The sequence below is a fragment of the Mus pahari genome, chromosome 5 (genome assembly GCF_900095145.1).
Source record: "Mus pahari chromosome 5, PAHARI_EIJ_v1.1, whole genome shotgun sequence".
NCBI classification, from domain to species: Eukaryota; Metazoa; Chordata; class Mammalia; order Rodentia; family Muridae; genus Mus; species Mus pahari.
This window is the reverse complement of record NC_034594.1, coordinates 2117662-2137870: the sequence shown is the minus strand read 5'-3', so window position 1 is coordinate 2137870 and position 20209 is coordinate 2117662. Positions and strand designations below refer to the sequence as shown.

General features: G+C 39.4%; 1 protein-coding gene, 1 non-coding gene and 1 pseudogene across 20 annotated transcripts in view; all 3 read left to right on the top strand.

Moving 5' to 3' along the window:
* The window catches only part of Pkhd1 (PKHD1 ciliary IPT domain containing fibrocystin/polyductin), a 487582-nt gene that overhangs the window by 131643 nt on the left and 335730 nt on the right, over window positions 1-20209 (top strand). For all 19 annotated transcript variants that reach the window (XM_021197628.2, XM_029539264.1, XM_029539265.1 and 16 more), the window contains one exon: window positions 10700-10856. In XM_021197628.2, the coding sequence (XP_021053287.1) occupies window positions 10700-10856 (157 nt within the window). The remainder of the gene's footprint in view (window positions 1-10699; window positions 10857-20209) is intronic.
* On the top strand, window positions 15519-16941 carry LOC115064055 (annotated as a pseudogene).
* Window positions 16200-16301, top strand: LOC115064222. Its single transcript, XR_003844046.1, has one exon. It is a non-coding gene; the product is annotated as a U6 spliceosomal RNA (small nuclear RNA).

The following is a 20209-nucleotide window of genomic DNA, read 5'->3' as shown; positions in this document are numbered from 1 at the left end:
GATAGCTCTCTGACACGGTTTATCGAGCAAGCTTCGGGATCTCCCTCAGTCCCTAGTTAGTTGCTTTAAGGCTTTTTCTGTGGGAGTCGCTGGCTTTTGAACTTGTTTAGTGTTGGGAGAAGGTTCCTTTGAAAGATGAACAATACGAACAGGTTTTCAAGTGTTTGTGTAAATTTACTGTGGGTATGTTGTACACTCATGTTTATACATTATGTGAGTTGTATACAATGAATTCCATATGACTATAAAGCAAATGATTAAAGTGCATATCTATCTGGAAATTATACGGAGTTTTGTGAACATTTGGAAGGACTGTAGAAATGGTGTTTTCCTATGCGATTTCGCTGAAGATGAGTTTATTAAAAGAAAAATACACGTATTACATTCGTCTTGTTTATCTGTAGCCTAAGAAATAAGTTTAAAATGCCCACATAAAACCCATGTAAATGCATACATTTTGATGTACTACATATATGACCATTGAATTTTGGCATGTTTTAGTCACAGGAACATGTAACTTGTGTCACCACCTGATTCTTTCGATGTTGAATTCTTGCATGTGAAAACTTTAAAAATATAAAAAGCAGATTATTTTCCCATCATGTCAAATAGCATGTGGTTTTAATCCCCAAGAGTGGAGTGTTTCCATCAGACTTCTCTATCTGAAATCTCTAGGTCTATTTCCTCCTTAGCCTGGACTGCTGTTACTGGTAGCTGGTGTTATTTAATTATCTCTACATTTTAACTGTGGTGTTTACCTTTAATATTGCTGCAGTCAGTAAGTGATTCATTGCATCTGGAACTAAACAACAGGGTTTGGCAGAAAAGGGACAATGTGTGGCAGATGCATTTGGGCCCAGGAGGACAATGGCTTTGAAAGTGGGCTCTAAGAGCTTGAAAATGCAATTACGCATTTATGACTGTAGAAATAGGTACCACAAGAGCTGGTTCATGGTGAATTTCAGAAAAGATGCTGGGGATTTTAAACAACGTGACCATTACATACTAGAAAGGCATCCACCGTCTGGGGAACAGGTGAGCTCTTCAAAATCAAGGTTCTTGAAACTTCATCTCAGTTAGAAAACTCAACTGTATAAGATTACTCATTCCTGAACTAAGTGTGGTAATTTTTGGAGTTAGCATTGACAGGAAAAACCATGCTCTTTCTGCTGTATCCAAACCCCACAACTATCCACATGATGCTTAATAAAGCACAATGCTACTTTCAAGCCACCTAGTAGCCTTAACTGATATTAACTTTGTCTTCCCTATAAAGTATATAAGCAAATGAATTTAATCAAGACCTGTGAAGAAGGAGGTATTAGATGGGTTTCTTTGTTTGGTTTCCCCCTTCAATGTATTGCCTTTCTTTTTATTGAAATTTTAAGTCATTTCCTTTTGAGACATCCATGAACATGGCACATACAGGACTCTTACCCTTTTCTTCCCTCCCCTCCATCGTGTGTCTCCCCTTCCTTCCAAATTAGTGATCTCTTCTTTATTATTGTTACACGGACACATATATGGATATACATATGCATATACAACCTATTGATTCCATTTATTGTTGTTCATATGTACATACATCCTGGGCTGACCTCCTAGGGTTGGATAGCCTATGTGGTAGCTCATCCCCAGAGGAAACGGATTCTCCATAATTGCCTGTAGCAATTCTTCTATGGGGGGTGGGGCATGTGGAATTCCACTTTTTGATTTGGTATGCCAACTGATATCATTATGTAGATCTTGTTCAGGCAACCACATTTTTGCGATTTCATGGCAACATTCCCAGTGTCATTTCTAAGGGAGACTATCTAGCATTAGGTATCCTAAGCTTCTGATTTTTACAAACGTTCCTTTCAGCCCTTGCTTCCATGTTTCCTGAGCCTTAGATGTAAGGGTTATGTTGCAGATTTATCAGTTGGGGTAAGCCACCCAGGGTCATTTAATCTCTACATTTTATCTAGTTTATTTTCAAAGTGAGGGAATACAAGTTCAATCCTTTGCTCCCTTCGGGAAGCAATGCCCATAAACAGTAGTGCTATTAATATCATCTATACTCAAATTGTTCCACAAATAATATCCTATGTGAACTTTGAGGAATTAAGATTTTCTTGCAGGGCACATTTTATGGTTGTGCTTAGCATCAGGAGGATTTTGCCTTTCTCAACAGCTAGAGAGAAGTTGTGACAACTTGGGATTCTTGGGACATTTACTCTGTAGCTTGAGTAGTCATAACTCTTCCTTAGCAAATAAAGGGTCTGTTGCACCTCTTCATTTACACTTCTGGGTGTTATAAATGCTGTGGTTTTATGCTGCATGTTTCGTGTATGTGGAGTCGTTTCTGCCTCAAGGACAGGCTGGCCTGCTGCCTCTAACTGGCTTACAGCATGAACTTGAGTTAATCCTTTTCAGCAGTAACTTCAGTGAGGAGGTGGGAAAGCAAACGTCTTTGTTTTTGAATATTGTTTTCCAGCAGAGTCTATCATACAACTGATTCTTGGTGAATCCATATTAGTGACCCACATTCTTAGAAACTTCAATGTTGCCTTATCATGTCCCATTTCGATAGGAAAAATGATTGAGTTTACTACTTCAGTTCTCCTAAGGCTGGAATAAGGGTGACTGTCCAGCTACCTCCCTGTCTGGAACCTAGGCCATCTTTTTGGCCCATGTAGGTTGGCTGCTGAGGCCAGTTTGTCTGTAGGGGTTAGGGCTTCTTTTTTTCCTCTTTTCCAGTATCCTTACCACTGTATATTGCCATTGTTTATGTTCTTGATATCTATTCTAGTTGGGATGAAATGGAATGTCAGTGTAGTTAGAACTTTGTGTGTGTGTGTGTGTGTGTGTGTGTGTGTGTGTCTATGTGCCCTCCTCTGTTGCTCTCCACCTTATTTTTTGAATAAAAGTCTGTCTCTGAACCTGGAGCTTGCCAATACAATTCAATTGGCTGGCCAATAACCCCCTGGGATGCTTCTGACTCTGCCTTCACAGCAGTGGAATTTTAGCTGCAAGAGGTCATGCCTTGATTTGTATGTTCATTCTAAGGATCAGACTCAGGTCCTCATGCTTACACAACAAGCACTGTACCAATGTATCTTTCTCCCCAATATGGTCCTAATTTACATCATCTCTGATGGCTAAGGTCTATATACTTGTGTGTGTGTGTGTGTGTGTGTGTGTGTGTGCATGAGTGTAGGAGTATAGGGGTGTCCTGAATCATGTTGAATTTCTGATAATACAGGTGGTATATTTGATTTTGAGGAGATCTCCAGACTCACACTTTGTGAGATCATCTGTCTTCTGCTGATGTTGCTGGCATCTATTAACGTTTTCTTGTTTCCACACATTGCAGTGTGTTCAAGGAGTGGACCTAGTCCTGGAGACTTTTCTGAGACTCAGTTGGTTCTATTTTCGTTTAAGAGACTCAGGACTAGGGTGGTCCTTAAGGAATCAACCCTATGAAGTCTTTGGAAATCTTGGATGTACCCCTGGTTTTGTGGTCAGTATTTTCTAAAGCCGGGACATTCTAGAAGACTTAGTTGTGTCTGCTTCTGATCAAGATGTGAAGAATCGTCCTACAGCGTTTTAGATCCAGAGATACTCCCTCCCAGTTCCTTGTCCTCAGTGAGCTATGGACAGAATTTTTCAAGGAGGTGAGAAGAGAAAAAGAGGAGTCACTGCCAGGGGTCTCAATTTGGGTCAATCAGAGCCTTGCCATTCTCCTGAGTGATTGTTCACTGTGACCGTTCCTTTAGCCTGGCAGGCATATGTAATCAACTTTTGTTTATTTCTGTTTTTTTCTTATGCCCTTGAGGAGATCATTATTTCTATTGTATAAAAACAGTATCCCAAACATTGGAAGCAATTAGAGCAGTTGATAGTGAATACTTTTGTGGCAAGAGACACCGGTGCTCACAAACTGGATCTCATTCTTTGGACGTCTTGCTGCCTCTCTTTGCCATGACACGTTCATTTGCTTCCCTTCAGGTACAAAGGGGGACGCAGAAATGAAAAGGAGGAAAAAAAAATGCTTCCCCTGGTGTGTGGAACTGAGAAGCTGTCAAAGGCTCATAGCAGGGAAAGTGTGCTCCCGTGTATTCAATCACCGAAATTAAGTGTTTTCGAAGGCAGTGCAGTCACGGGTCTATTGCATGGGGAAATAACACGTTGTAGTCCATCACTTAAAATGTTAACCTTGTCTCTTACTAGTGACTGCAAGCAGGAACATGTGCTGCATGCTCGCTGGTTAAATGGCAGCGTGTCAGCTCTGTGAAAACGGCTAGCATGTATCTGCCAATCTTCAGATTTAACTCTGTGTGTGAGAAGGCAAACACATACACGTGCATCCACACATTCACACACACACACCTACCTCTTCATGTTTCCACTTACCTTTATGTGACTTCCCAAGACCTGCCTTATTATTTACTTATTAGGAAATAGGAATAGAATTAAATTAATATCTAGTATTTAAGGGTTTATTCTTTGCTATGCTACTTTTTATTTCCAATTCTCAAATTCTGAGTTGTGATTACTTATATTTATCTATAGAGAGTAATGTTTTGATTGTACTTTAATACCATTGGAATATACATATGCTAGAATGGGCTCCTTGTAAGCACCATCGCAAAAGTATGAATTACAGTATACTAGAACCCACCTAACCTAAAGGATCTATATGACAAATATTTTCGATTTTGTGGGTCATATTGTCTCTGTTGTGACCTGGGGAGAGCTACAAATTACACATAAGTGAATTGCTAATGCTATAAACCAATACCTAACAGAATAGGCCACATTTGGACTTTAGACTATAGTTTATATACTATTATGTACTACTGAATATTTAATGTAATTCTTTTATGGCATACAAGATTTTGATATCCCCCTAGGTCTGTTCTCAATGTTTCTTGCTGCATCAGCAGGAACTGCTCAGTAGCAGCAAGTGTTGAATGCATCCCCTCTTCTCCCTTGAGGTCCTAACACCCTTCTTGTCCTTGCTGCACTTTAGGGAAGCCCATTCTTCAGGGTCAGTCCCCACTCCATTAGCCTCTGGCTCATTCTCAGTGTTTCCACTTCAATCTCTCATCCGAACTATGTAGCCAGTCACTCAATGTCAATAGTTCCCGGCACTACCCTGACATTTCTGATCCACTTTACCCCGTTCTTTCTTTCATTTCTTTCAGGGGAAACTATTTGTTTTATATATTTATCTGTGGTCCTGCTGGAAAGTAAGTTCCATGCCATCAGGGGTTTAGCATTCTTTGTGCTCAGACCAAAGGTGCCTGAGGTGTAGTGTGTGCTCAATATGTATTCGTTGGATGTAGGGATCTATCATTTTGGAGTGGTAGACAAGGAGTCTAAAGGGAGCCTATGATTATTAAACAAGGCAACACCTGCTGAGTGAGTTCAGTAAACCTTAGATCTATTATTGTTATTTTTTAAAAAGATTGAAGATAAAACTTCCCTGTATTCTCTTGTTTGGAAGATTAAAGGTTCTGAAAATAAAATGTATAGTGTCATACCTGGAACATTAGAGGCATTCAGTTATCAACAATTGAAATGATCTTCCGATGTAGAATTCAGAAGAGGCATTGTTACAAAAGATAAGAAGATCCAAGTGTAGAAGAAGATGAGGCTCTATGAGTTGGCTTTGCTTGTAGACTGGAATGGTCCCAGACACATTAGTGACTCCTCTATGTGAAGCAGTGAGCTGGTAGCAGTCATCTTTGAGAAGTCAGGAAGACAAGACTCAGTTTGTACAACCAAAACCGGAGGCAGAAGTACATAGGTCTTTTTGCTATGAGAGAGACAGACTGGATTGGACAGAGGAAGGAGTCTCCAGCAGGGGGTTCTGTTGACATTTCTCTGAGTGGTTGAAGTGCTCACTGTGCAGAATGACTTTCTCATGCCGTTCTTTCATCTGGGAGGACTGATAAGTACTAAGTAAAGAAAGAGATTAAGGGCCAGAAGGACTCCAGGAAGAATAAAGTACACCAAATAAATTGAATTTGCTTTGCAGTCTCCAAAGAGTTAATAGATTGCAGGTCAGGGCTCCCTTGGTAACCTGAAATGCTTAGATGATTGGCTTTTTTTTTATAAGGAATATTTTCTGTTCCTGTTTTCTTTTTCTTTGTTTCATAGTCATCTGACATTATCTTAGACTGCTAATTCATTTGCTGGTTAAGGCTTTAAAAAGAAGAGGCAATTAATTTACTATATTTCACCTATAGATGCCTGTCGCTGCTCTTCTGAGCCCCTTACACCCTTGTCTGTAATTCTAAGTACTGAGTCAATCACACTGTAATTATCTTGACATTTCATTCTCCGTGATCATATAAGCGCCTCAAGAACAGGAAGGAGTTCACATTTTTGGAGATTTGTGCTCCCATAAACTCACACAAATATTTGGAGTTTTAATTGGCCAACAGTTTTAATATCACTTAGCAGTATAATGGTACTGTTGGTATAGCCAAATGGTAAGAGAACTGTAACTAATATTTAATAAGTGGCATGAAGCTAATAATTTATTTAGATAGAAAAAGCAAGAACAAAAATTTGGAAAATATTGTATAATACAAATGCTAACTTAATTAGGAAATGTGCACAGCCCACTAATAAAGAATTGATTGTGTGGTATTTATTACAGCAGCGAAGAATGATTTCTGTGTAGAATGGTGAAAGATATATCAGGTGAAAAGGCAAATAAATTTAGCTTCATAACAATTAAAAACATTTCTTTGTAAAGAAACCCTAGATAAAATTTAAGCTTTTCATCTTATCAAGTTATTGTGATTATTAAAAGACTTTTAAATTTCAGTGTAGTGATTACAAACCCAAAGAAGAATTGGCCATCCATTTCTTTTAATCCTGTGTTATGGTGTGCCAGGCATCATTGTGTACAGTGGGAATATATATAATATATTCTGGCTCATCATATATATATATATATATATATATATATATATATATATATATATATATATATATATGTAAAAGCTAAAAGCTCTCATGAATCTTCTTCAGAGTCTGATAGAGCCAGGTTTGAATATGAATACATGAACAATGTACTGTATAGTAATAAGGTCTTTGGAGAGACTAAAGGAGCCTGAAAGAGAAAATATTGGCCACGGGGACTTGCCTTTTCCATTCACAAGCCTTGCATGCTATGTAAGAAGGCCTTCTGGTGAGGTGTCAAGAACTTTCTACCTTGCCTTCATGGGTCAGCTGTGACCACAGATTCCCATGCCCCACCTCTTCTTCCGCACTAGCTCAGTTCTTGCTCTCAAATCAGTCCTTTCTCCGCCTGATGTTCCATCTTGCTGATCAATGACTTCTTTCAAGATAGCTCTTGCAGAGTGAGTCCATTTAAGGTGACAGGGAAGATTTGCAGACATTGCACATTCCCTGAAGTTCAGAGAAGTGCTGATGTGAACTAAGAAGAGCACAAATTGTATAAGCTCCCTGCTGAGGCAGGAAACTTTTTGCTTTTTAACTCTATTTTATTTATTCATTTGGAGTTTTTGTTGTTGTTTATTTGGGGGCTGAATATATGGGGCTGGATAAAGATTTGAAGGCATATCCTGTTCTGTTAAAGTCTCTCTCTACTTTATGCTTGTTAAAAAATTATTTACCTCATCTGCAGAATAGAATGACTGATTTATCTATCTCCAAAAACTATAGTTGAAGTCTGAGCATTTTGGAAGCCATTGAGGAATGAGCTTGTGTCAGGTGGAAGTGAAGCTTCTGTTGGCTTATGAACTGTGTATGTGCCAGCGAGCATCTTCTGAACCGGAAATGTCCTGTTTTAACCAACAGAAGAGTTTCATGTGTAGTGAGGAAGATCCCTGTGTTAATGCTTTCAGCATTGGTTTTTAATCATCCTAAGGAGTTGTGAGTTAGAAGGTGAATACACTGAAAAGTGGGCCATCTCCATTGGTCCGTGGGCCATTGCCCTAAGGGTCTTGTATGAGGAATGATCCAAACAACACTGTCAACTCTAAAAATGGAGACATACAGTTCTTGTGGTAGCAAGCTTTGTCTGCATGGATTACATTGAAATTTTGTAATCATGGACATTTATTGTTCTTTTTCTCCAGGTACCTGTTAAAGAATTATGGCTACATTCACATTGTTTTGACCTTTGAGTATTTTGTCCTTGTTTTTTTATGAAAGCATGAATTGTCAATATGAATGTACATAATTCACTATGCCTTTACTATGCTAAGGGGAAATCTGGGCTCCAAGCCCCTTGAGACTGAATAATTAACACTGATGTTCATTTGATATACACCACACTGAATAGGGAAACTTAATGGGAAAGAAGTAAAATTGGAGCAGGATATCTTAGGGAGAATGGTGGATCCAAATCTGTCTGTCTGTCTGTCTGTCTGTCTGTCTGTCTGTCTGTCTGTCTGTCTGTCTCTACCTTTTTCACTGTCTCTCTTTCTGTCTCTCTGTCCCTGTCTCTGTCTCTGTCTCACCCCTTCCCTTCCACCTGTCCCTCTTTCTTAGCATAGAACTAGACAACAGGAATGGAAATGTGAAAGAGTACAGATCAAACTCAGTGGGTTAAGTGAATGCAGCATTTTTGACCAAACACGTGGACTGAGAAATGCAGCGTTTTTGATAATTTAAGTTTGGGCACCCATTTGTTCATATATTGTATTAGAAAGGTGTGTGTGTGTGTGTGTGTGTGTGTGTGTGTGTGTGTTTGTGTACTCTATATATGTGTACTATGAATGGTACAGTATGTGCAATATGTGTTCATGTGTATTTATGTCTGTGTGAGTATATGTAATGTCTACCATAGAAATAGATGATGGAATAGTAATTTAATGAGTTATGTCAATGATTTCTATAAATAAGTTCCTTTTTAGTAGAATGAAGCATAAGTTCAAAAATGATAAATAAATATTGAAGAAGTTCTATGATGTTCTGTCAGAATGATAAGGAGAGGGATTAACTAAAGTTAAGCTTTGAAACATATAGTTGTGGGGAAGAAGGCCATACTTGAGCAAAGATATGGATGTAATAATGGGATGAGCCATGCAATATTTTAGGAAGAGCATCCCAGGAGAGAATACAGGAGTAAAAGACCTCAGGTGGGAATTTGCTTCACATGATTGAATGTCTCTATTTGATTCTCAATTTGTTCAGCCTCACAATGGAGATAGAAACACTTGATCTTCTTATCACCTGGCCGGGAACTGACTGGAACAGTTTCAGAAAGGCTGCCCGGCCAGCCAGGCTCACTCCAAACTGGATAACAGATATCAGAGCTAATTGTAGCATTTAAAAAATGTCAAATCGATGAAAGGCACCATGGAATTGTTTTTCTTTGATGCCCTTAAGTACCTAATGAATGTCTGGTTGATCCAGATGTTTTTCTACTGAGTGTCATGAGCCTTCACCCCATTTGTAGGTTTGTTTCCAGGTATGGATATGCTCGCCAGATGATTCATTATAGAAGGTTGTGCTGCTGAAGTCTTCATATGCCTTCAAGTCCACTACTGCATGCACCCCTGCCTAACTTGCTTCTGTCAGGTGACCCTGATCTCAGATCCCGAGCTTGCATGCTGTTTAGGAGGAAATTCCTTAGTTCTCTTTTTGAGACAGGGTTTCTCTGTATAGCCCTGGAACTCACTTTGTAGACCAGGCTGGCTTCCCTTCTTAATGATTGCCTTTCATCTGCCTGTAACCCATCATGAGAGGATGTCTTAGGTGCACACATGTACAGAACTCAAGATTTCCATTTGGTTGGAGTCTGGTATGGCGGTAACTGTACAGAGGCATGCATCTGCCAATGCTTTACCTTGAAGAAATCATCTTTTTTTTTTTTGTTCTGCGTTTTAGATATTTATTGTTCTGGTAGCTCTAGAACTACAGAAGATACATGCTAAGCCTCTTGGATTCTTGGATGTGCTGAATTCTGCTGTTACCTCTATACCTCCCTCCCTCCCTCCCTCCCTCCCTCCCTCCCTCCTCTCTATACCCCCCCCTGAGCTCTCTTGCATGTGATTTTAGAGCATCACTGATAAATAAGAAAATGGAATGTTCTGATAGGAAAACTGAAGAAGATCGCTGAGAGGATTCTCAATTCTCAGGTCTGCCCTCCGACCTTCACTTTAACCACGAGGCTCTTTGCATTTGCTTGTGTAAATTCAGTCTGCCTCTCAATGTGCAGATGTTGGCTTTGTTCAGCACAGAACACTGAACAGAGAGAAGAGGAAACAGTGATATCAAAAAAGAGCCATGTTGGAAGGTCGATCTGAGGTCCCAGGAAGAAAAATGTTCCTATAAAACAGGGACACTTGGTAGCAGAGTCAGTGGAAAACGATATCGATTACATAAAGCTGGACACCACCCATCAAGGCAAACATTTTAACTCTCTCTAGTCCAGGCTATTTATGATTTGTTATTATTTGTGCAAGATTCAACAGCTGTATGTGAAAATAAGACAAGGAGTCAACTCTGCCCGTTAGGTTCAAGTGAGCATGCGCGGAGGAAAAAAGGACTAATTCTAGGCGCTGAGCAGAGAGCCATGGCTGACCCTCTTTCACATTTGTCCTCTACTTGGATTAGTTGTCTGAGGAAAACAGGGTGTCTGATTTTTATTGAAGTGTTTATCATTTTCCATTGTCATCCGTGCTGTCCAGTTTAAGCAACAAGCCAAATCTTTTTTTCTCTTTTCCAGGGCAACTTTTCCTTCCAATTCTGCCGAAGGTGGTCCAGGCCTCACAGTTGGTTTTCTCAAAGAGTGCCACACGATGGCGACAGTGTCACAGTGGAGACCGGTCACCTGCTACTGCTTGATGCGAACACTAGCTTCCTGAACGCCCTGCACATTAAAGGTCTGTAGCATTTGAACAGCAAGTAACAGGCACCCTCTATGATCCTGTCACAAGGCACGGGAAGGAGGGGAAGGAGGGTCCAGAAGGAGTTTTGACATCTGATTGACAATGTATTTCGAAACCAAATTGAAACCTTTTTTTTTTTTTTTAAACGAAAGGGAAGAAATTATCAGAAAGGTTCAAAGTAAAAGGCCACTCTTTTCGGCTTTTTAAAAACTCAGAGCTTAATTATTTTAATTCTTTTGAAAAACAAATTAGCAGTGTTTCTCAGGAGCAGCTGCCGCCTTGCCCAAACCCTTTGTAGTCATGCTTATCCAGGGCAGCCCCCACAATACAGCGAATGCCTTGAAATTGGTTAATGCCGCTGCCTTTGAAATCTTCTGCCAAGAAAGGCATGTCTTCCTGCTTTTACCCTGTTGTGGTTTTGACTTCTTGGTCCCATGGAAAGTCATATAAATAGGCTTCCTTACTGCAAAACCGTCCACATAGCTCTAGGGTGTAGGGAGTTGGAGGAGCCTGAGAATTCAAAGTTTGACTCATCTACCATGTGGCTCGGTCAGTCATTTTACTCTTTGTATATTTATTTCTGTATCTGTTAAACGATAATGGAATACATTGCCTACTTCAGGAGATGATAATAAAAAATGATGACTAAAGAAAGGGCCTTTTCTCATTGTCAAATGAAAATCATATGGGAGAGATGCTTAATTTTGGATGCCTGTGACACTTGAGGTTAAAAACACCAGTATTTACTATACATGCCTTGAACACCAGTGCATGTATATATTCTAGTTAGATAGAGTAAGAACACACACACACGCACTGGCGTGCATATACTCTAGATGGAGCAAGAGTATACGCACACAACCAAACATTTGGAAGATTACCTAATGCACTTTTGATATTTCTAACAGAATGAATGAAGTTTTTTTCCTGATCAGCTAATATGATATTGTATATTCTAGAAGCTGCTTTTAGTTTTCCTTTGGTCCCAAGAGAGAAAAGTTCTTTGTCAAGTCAGTTAACTAATACCCTTTAAGAAGGAAATTGTCTGCCACATTGGACTTTTGACTTGTCTTTGTGCTTTTTCTATGTATGTATGTATGTATGTATAATGTATGAATGTAGTATTTATATATGCATGTATGCAGTTAAGAGGCTATGGGGGTATGTATGTGTGTATGCATGTATGCATGCATGAGGCTTAGTGACTATTGGGAGTTTGTATGTATGTGTGAAGCTTAGTGGCTACAAGGAGTATTAGATATGTATGTATGAATATATACATGTGTGTATGTGTCTTTGTGGTTATGAGGAGTTCTCTCTCTCTATATATGTTTGTGTGTGTGTGTGTGTGTGTTCATGGCAATGGGGAGTAGTTTGTATGCATATATATATGTATATATGTGTCTTAGTGACTATGGGGAGTGTGTGAATTAGTGGCTATGGGGAGTAATATGTATGTATGTATGTATGTATGTATGTATGTATGTATGTGTCTTAGTAACTATGGGGAGTATATATGTATGTAGATCAGTGGCTGTAACTATTATATGAATATGTATGTGCCTTAGTGGCTATGGGGATATGTATGTATGTGGCTTAGTGACTATGGGAATATGTGATGTATGTATATATGTAGCTTAGTGGCTATTAAATATGTATATACATATGTATGTATGTATTATATGGCTTAGGGACTATGGGAATATATAATGTATGTATATATGTGCCTTAGTGGCTATGAAATGTATGTATGTAGGTATGTTTGTATGTAGGTACGTATGTATGTATGTAGCTTAGTGGCTATAGGGACTGTCAATATATCAGCCACTTTGAATATTCTGAAGACTAGCAATGACAAAGCAAAACTAGAGTCTTAGAATCATATCTCAAAGCTTGCTTTGACCTGGGACTGTCCCCTCAGAACCTGAATTCTGGCAGAGGATGGGATGCCCTGCAGCTACCCAAGGGCCTTGGCCTTCTGTTGATCCCACCATTTGGGAGAAGCCTTCTAACTTAAAGTCCTTGATTTCTAAGTCTAGTCTCTGGATATATGCTTATTTCCTCATAATGTTTAATCAAAATCAGTGTTGAAAGAACAAGATTTGAAAGAGGAGACATCAGGTGGGCATCAAAGCGCTGGAGAAAGGAAGATCCTGTGCACCAAGTGTGTAGCTTCTCTCTGTAGCTTCACAGATGCAATAACCCACATGCTTTACCCCACTCATGATGTCCCATGCTCTTCTTAGTTTAGTGTTGTGTAGAGCCAGTGAAAGGACAGACTCTCATTCTGGGGAAGAGAAAGACTGAATGGAATGGAAGAATAGGAGTGGATATAGTCACTTTACATACATGGTGTACATGACTTCTTAGCAGGAAGAGCGTTACCTCCGGGGAAATAGATTTTTATCATAGAGACACGAGTTGTGCATCTAGAAATAATGAGAACAATGAAAAGACATAGATCAAATTTTGTTCAGCAGATAATTTGTGAATGCTTATTAAGTGGCCTGAGAATTCTCTGTGATATGAGAAAAAAAGTGAAGAAAATTATTAATACTTAATGTCAGTAACAAGCAATATTACCAGAGGGAAAATGACTGTGGGAATAAATATGACAGGCTAAAGTTTCTAGTTCTAAGGCAGTTGTTAGATGGGGCAGCGATGTATAGTGCAGAGTGAGTAATTAGGTCAGGCAGGGCATGTGATTAGTGTTGCATTGTGGAGAGGACTCGGAGAGCGCCAGTTTTGAGGTGGGATAAATAGCTCAAGTGAGTAAAAGATGCTTGCTGGGTAGACGCAAGAACCCAAATTCCATCTTCAGAACTCACAGGAAAGTGGCACGTGTAGTGGCATGTACTTGTAACCCCAGTGCCAGGGACACATACAGAAGCAGATCCCTGGATGTGTCTTATCAGCCAGTATACCCTAATGGTGAGCTCCGGGCCACGAGACACCGTATCTTCTCAGGGAAGGTACAGCCAAGGCATGAACATGCCCACCTGTTCTCACACATGCATGAAAGGGAGCATGCTATTTACTTCAAACTTGTGTTTTGGTCACATGGAAAATTAGAGTGAGAAAAACTTCCCCACCTCACTTACTGAGATTTCAAGATTCTACTAGCCAGCCCAATGACAGATATTATTGGTTGTTTCACATATTATAATCTATCCACCGGGGATTCCTGCTGTCTCAAGCTTCACTGGGTTTCCCACACATCTGCTCTAACATTGCATTATTGTAGCTCTGATTACTTTAATTCTTGGCCTCAGTTACTACAAATTGCCTCTAAGTTCCCAGCGCTGCTAGTGTGTTGCCTTATGTATTAGCAGAAGCTCAATTCCACTTGTCATAGTGAGACAGCTAAAATGCTGGGTGTCCTGGATCTCGTAGTAGCTGCGATTAGGCTTGGGCTAACATCTGGCCAGGAAGATACAAGAGTAAATGTATATGGGATATATGGGATGTTTCTTAAGGTGCAGCTGGTGCAGTAGAGGGCCTTCTTATACTTCATGCCTGTCTCATTTCCTGTTTTGTAAATGAGACAGCTGACTCAGCCACTGCGTTAACTCATTTGGTGATTTAGTAATGATGGAAGAAAGAACATGAAAGGAACTTGGAACCTTGGGTACTCTGGAGTTGCTGTAAGAGTATTATGCTGGCCATTTATTATTATTATTATTATTATTATTATTATTATTATTATTGTTGTTGTTGTTGTTGTTTTTGTTGTTGTTATTTATTTATTTATTTAATATCCCAATCACAGCCTCCCCTCCCCTCCTCCTAGTCCCTTCCTCTCATTCCCCCTCATCCATGTCTCCCCCCTTTCAGCTCAGAAAAGGGAAGGCAGCTCATGCTCAAGGATATCAACTAGCTTTGGCAAATCAAGTTGCAGTAAGACTAGGCACATCTTCTGCATAAAGCAGCCCAGTTAGGGGAAATCATCCAGAGGTAGTCAGTGTTGTTAGAGATAGCCTCTGCTCCTGGTTTAGGATTCCCACATGAAGACTAAGCTGCATAACTGTTACATATATGCAGAGGTCTAGATCTGTTCCATGTGTGCCCTGTCGTTGGCAATTGAGTCTTCGTGGGCTCCTATAGGTCCTGTTTAGTTGATTCTCTATGGTTTTTTTTTTTTTTTGCGGTGTTCTTGTCCTCTCTGGCTCATTTAATTTTTCCATTCCTCATCTGCAGGATTCCCCAAACTCTGCCTAATGTTTGGCTGTAGGTCTCTACATCTGTTTTCATCAATTGCTGGGTGAAGTCTCTCAGATGACAGCTGTGCTAGGCCACTTTTAAAAATTATAACACTTATTTGTTCTTTGAGAATTTTATATATGCATACAATTGTGATCACACTCCTCCCCAATTCTTTGCTCTAACTCCATCCAGGTTTACTACTCAAACCATAGCTCCTCCCAATGTCCTGTTTTAGTAAGCATCTGAATCTAAGTAGACAACCCCTGTGGACACGGGTGTGGGACCATCCACTGGAGCGTGGGTGACCTACCTGGGCTATAACCCTGAAGAAAACTGACAGTCTCTCTTGCAGCAGCCAGCAGCTGCCTGTATCTCCTGAGCTTCTGGTGGGGGCTTATAAGCCCCCCCTACTCTATGCAGGAGTAAGCCCACTTTGGAAATGAGCCATTTGGATGGAAGGTAAGATTCCTTGTACTGGAATCATTGCAATTTACCTTTTGCACTGTATGCTAAGGTTAACCCCATCAGTGTTAGTTCATACCCTCTAAATACATGTCATTTCCTACTGTTGCTTCATTCTGCAAAACCCTATAATGACATCATGTCTTACCAAGAGTAAAACCCAAAGCCCTTACTTTTTTCTAACCTCAGATTTCTTCTTTGATCTTGTCATCCATAGTCACTCTAAATAGACACACTGTGGTCACACCTGTCCTTAGGTCTTCCCCCTAAAGGTCCTTTGTCCCCTGGATTTAGAAAGTCAACTCACTGTGTTTGTATGCTCTCTGAGGAACTATTAGTGTGTTAGAAGAGGCTTGCTGGGCACCTTTTCTGATATTGCAACTACTCCTTTGATCATTCGCTATGTAGTTCTGGCTTTTGCTCTTCATAGATTCTATTTTTATCACACTCCATGTTTTACATATACTTGTTGGTACAAAGGATGTTCCTCCTTATAGAATAATAAAACTAAAGAAATTCATTATCTATTTGCTGTTTTCTAGTCAAGATTTAGAACAGTGTGGGACCGATGATGCTCAAAAGCTTCTAGGTGATTGTCATATGAATGGGCAAGCAAATAGTATACAGTTCTAGTTCTGAGTGAATTCTATTGCATATATTAAAATACTTCCTGTGCTCATTTTGGCAGCACATAAAATTGGAACAATACAGAGAAAATTAGCATGGCCCCTGTGCAAGGATGACATGCAAATTTGTGAAGTGTTTCATATTTTTTGGTTCGCTACTCTCTTGACCCAGAACCCCCCACAAAATCATGCAAATCAAGAGATTCAAACCTTTGTGTTCACTTTAAGAACACCTGGGAAACTGCCCAGGCCATCAAGGGTATGCATATCCACAAAGCCACCAAGTATCTGAAAGATGTCACTTTAAAGAAGCAATGTGTGCCATTCCAGTGGTATAATGGTGGAGTCGGTAGGTGCACCCAGGCCAAACAGTGGGGCTGGACACAGGGATGGTGGCCAAAAAAGAGTGCTGAATTTTTGCTGCACATGCTTAAAAATGCAGAGAGCAATGCTGAACTTAAGGATTTAGATGTAGATTCTCTAGTCCTTGAACACATCCAGATGTGCCTAAGAAGGCACCTAAGATGTGCTGATGAACCTACAGAGCTCATGGCTAGATTAACACATATATGAGCTCCCCCTGCCACATTGAGATGATCCTCACTGAGAAGGAACAAATCGTTCCAAAGCCAGAAGAGGAGGTTGCACAGAAGAAAAAGATATCCCAGAAGAAATTGAGGAAACAAAAACTCATGGCCCGGGAATAAATTCAGCATAAAATAAATGCAGATAAAGTTAAAGGTCTTCTGGTNGNNTTTAATGAGCCCTGTTGGGAGAGATGTGCTTTAACATGCAGAAGCATGTTATTAAGCAGTGAAATAGAGGTTTCAGAACTACGTGACCATGTAAATATGACTGTCTAGCTTTATTGAATTAGCAAAGACTGTAGGTATAAAGTCTGTTTCACCCATAAACTATTGGGTATATGATAAAAAAAATGCTTCCTGCTTTCTTGACTGAAATCTTTCCTAGTTAATTTATTTTTCAGTCTCCTCAATTGTTTCAGTCATACTTATGAATGTTCACAATACACACATGTATGTATGTACACACATGTAAAATATATGTTCACATATATACACATAGTGTATAGACATACTCACATATGTATAGACATATATAATTATGGGTTCTCAACAGCATAAAGTCCCTTACTAAGTTATCTTTCTGCTTCTAAAATATGTAGAGGAATGTCTTTTCTGGTGAAGAACTCTAGCCCTTAATACATAATTTATATTCTATATAACTCAATTTTGATCCATAGTATATATGAAAGCACTTGAAGGACAATAAAGAGCTACTCAGTAAGAGATCAAAGCATTGTCACACTTCCAGGAGCAACTCAGTCTCTGGACATCTCTTATGACCTTTATTATTCATAACCAGGAATCAAATCCGAAAAAAGCTGAGAAAATTTTCTTTTCATTTTCTGATTCCACTGATAGGCTGAGATAAACTAGGAAAAGTGTCAAGGCTGGAATAGTTTCTTCAGAAGACTTTAGGGAACCAAATCTGAAATATTATAGTGTACACATGTGTACATACTTGTGTGGGGTGGGAGGGGCAGAGTGTTCCTGCCAGCTTTGTTCCTCAGTCACTCTCTGCATCTTTTTCGGGAGACTCTCTAATGGAATCTGGATGTCACTGATAGGGCTAGACTGACTGTCCAGTGCCTGCCTGGATTCTTCTGTCTCTGCCTTCTCAGTGGTGGGATGATGGAGCTGCCTTCTAATGCTAAGCCTTCTTTGTGGGTGCTGAGAACTGAACTATCTCCCCATGCCACTCCTTTCAATTATTCTTAAATTGTATTGAAATAAGTCACATTTTTATAAGCATAATAAATAAATTGAGATCTATCTACTTTTGCTTTATTTTGTTTTGGAGTGCAAATCCTTTTACCTGCTGACCTAGTTTGCTGTCCCTCTTCAATATTATTTTACTCTAATTAGAAAAAGATGCAAAATTTGCATTTATTACTTATCTCTACTCCTTTCCAACTCCCACTCTTCCAGTTTTGTATTTTGAGGCAGAATCTGTAGGTAAAACTGGGTTCTCAATCCCCACTGCTGAAGAGGGCTTTGAACTTCTGATCTTTCTGCCTCTAGTTCCTATTGCTGGGTTTATAGGCCTGCATCCCAGTGAAGTGCTGGGGATGGAATTCTGAGCTTTACACATGCCAGGCAAGTCCTCCGTTGATTGAGCATATGCCTAACCCTTTAACTTCTTCTTTTTTAGTTATTAGGGATACTGTTAAACACAAAAGAGAACTAATCAGTTATTACTAATGAGTTAGGGTAGAAAGAGCCATATTGCCTTCATTTCATTAATTATACTTTTTTGTCCTTTTATGTTAAGATGCTCAATAGCTATAGGCATTTCTGAATTAAAACTTATCATTTTCATTCCAAGTAATTATGAGGAGCAATAAAAACAAAGAAGAAAAGTTACTCTGTTTCAGCGCATTATGCATTCCAGGCAAAGACTTTCTGCAGTTGAGGAAACATTTATATTTCCTGAATGAGGTAATGAATCTCTTTCTCATCTGGTGGTCAAGCAGCTTGATGTTAAGTGGCTGAGAGATAATAATTAACTAAGAGGTAATTAGGGGAGATTAGACTATGCTTATGATGTAGAGCCTTTATATTTTAGATATCTGTGTCTTTCCCTCATACATACATACATGTATGCATAAAACTATGATAAATATGAGATGGTGGATACATTAATTTGTTTGATTATCCAATGAGTATATGTGTATATAAATACATGTATATGTATGTGCATGCACATATGTAAATATGTAATGAAAATATTCCATTTTTCCTGTAAATCCATACAATATAAATGATATTTTGTGCTTTCTTATTGCTCACAATGTTATTTCTTTAAAATGCTTTGCAGACATTTGCTCCCAGTTTCCATTGCTGCTTAGTAATACACCTATTGTCCTTAATGTGATATTCTATTTCTTGGTCTACTGGTGGATACTAGGACAGTTAAATGCTTGGCAGGCTTTCAAGCCAGAAGGAACTGAGTTGGATCTGGGCTTCACCATCCACCATCTCTGTGACCTTGGTTAAACTAAGAGTCTTTATAAGCCTCGGGATTCTTCCTTCTGGAGGTGTACCAAATTATAGTGACTTCAGAAGTCACAGCAAGAGCAAGAGCAAGCACTTGTGACCACTGTGAGGCAGTGTTACTATGCCCTCCCCAGGTCAGGAGGGATGTTTGGGGCTAAATGAGGAAATATTTTTAAAGCCATTAGTTTTTGACAGGGCATGGTCCAGAATAAGAACTCAATTAACTTTTGTTGTTTCTTTTGGACTTATAGAGATAACAGAGGAGAATGGCTGAGAATTGGACCCAAGTTAAAATGTTATTTACAGATAGCAGCTGCTTCTATATATAAAGCAAACTAGATTACTGAAAGAATTAGTTGGATAATAAAGACCTTGGATTGCTCTTGCCCCTGTTATCTTCAGGATGTACACTGAAGCCTTTTTCTTTGCTTTGCAAGAGAAGAGGAGGTGGAGACAGTAGAATTGTCATCTGGCTGCCTCCTTTCTCCTATTGCTCAGACTCCACAAGTTCTATGGCTTCTCTGGTGCAACTGGGGTGGGATCTCATTCCCTCTAAAGTTGTTTTCAATTCACAGCTTTAAGGATCTTTCTAATCTATTATATTTAGAATTTGTATACTATCAAAATGATTACTGCTGGCTGCTGGAGATGAAGCATCATTTATTTTAAAAATACAATATTTATGAATTATTTGAGGATTTTCATAATGCACATAGAGCATTTTAAATATATTCAGTAACCATTACTCCCCACAATTCCTTCCCGATCCAACTTCTACTCCAGCCCCTCTCCCTACTTCTTTCCCCTTTTCACAAATAACACTGAGTCCACTTAGTGTCACCCACATGGTCTGGGGCCAGTGGAGCATGCCTGATTAAAACAAGAAGAAGAAGAAGAAGAAGAAGAAGAAGAAGAAGAAGAAGAAGAAGAAGAAGAAGAAGAAGAAGAAGAAGGAGGAGGAGGAGGAGGAGGAGGA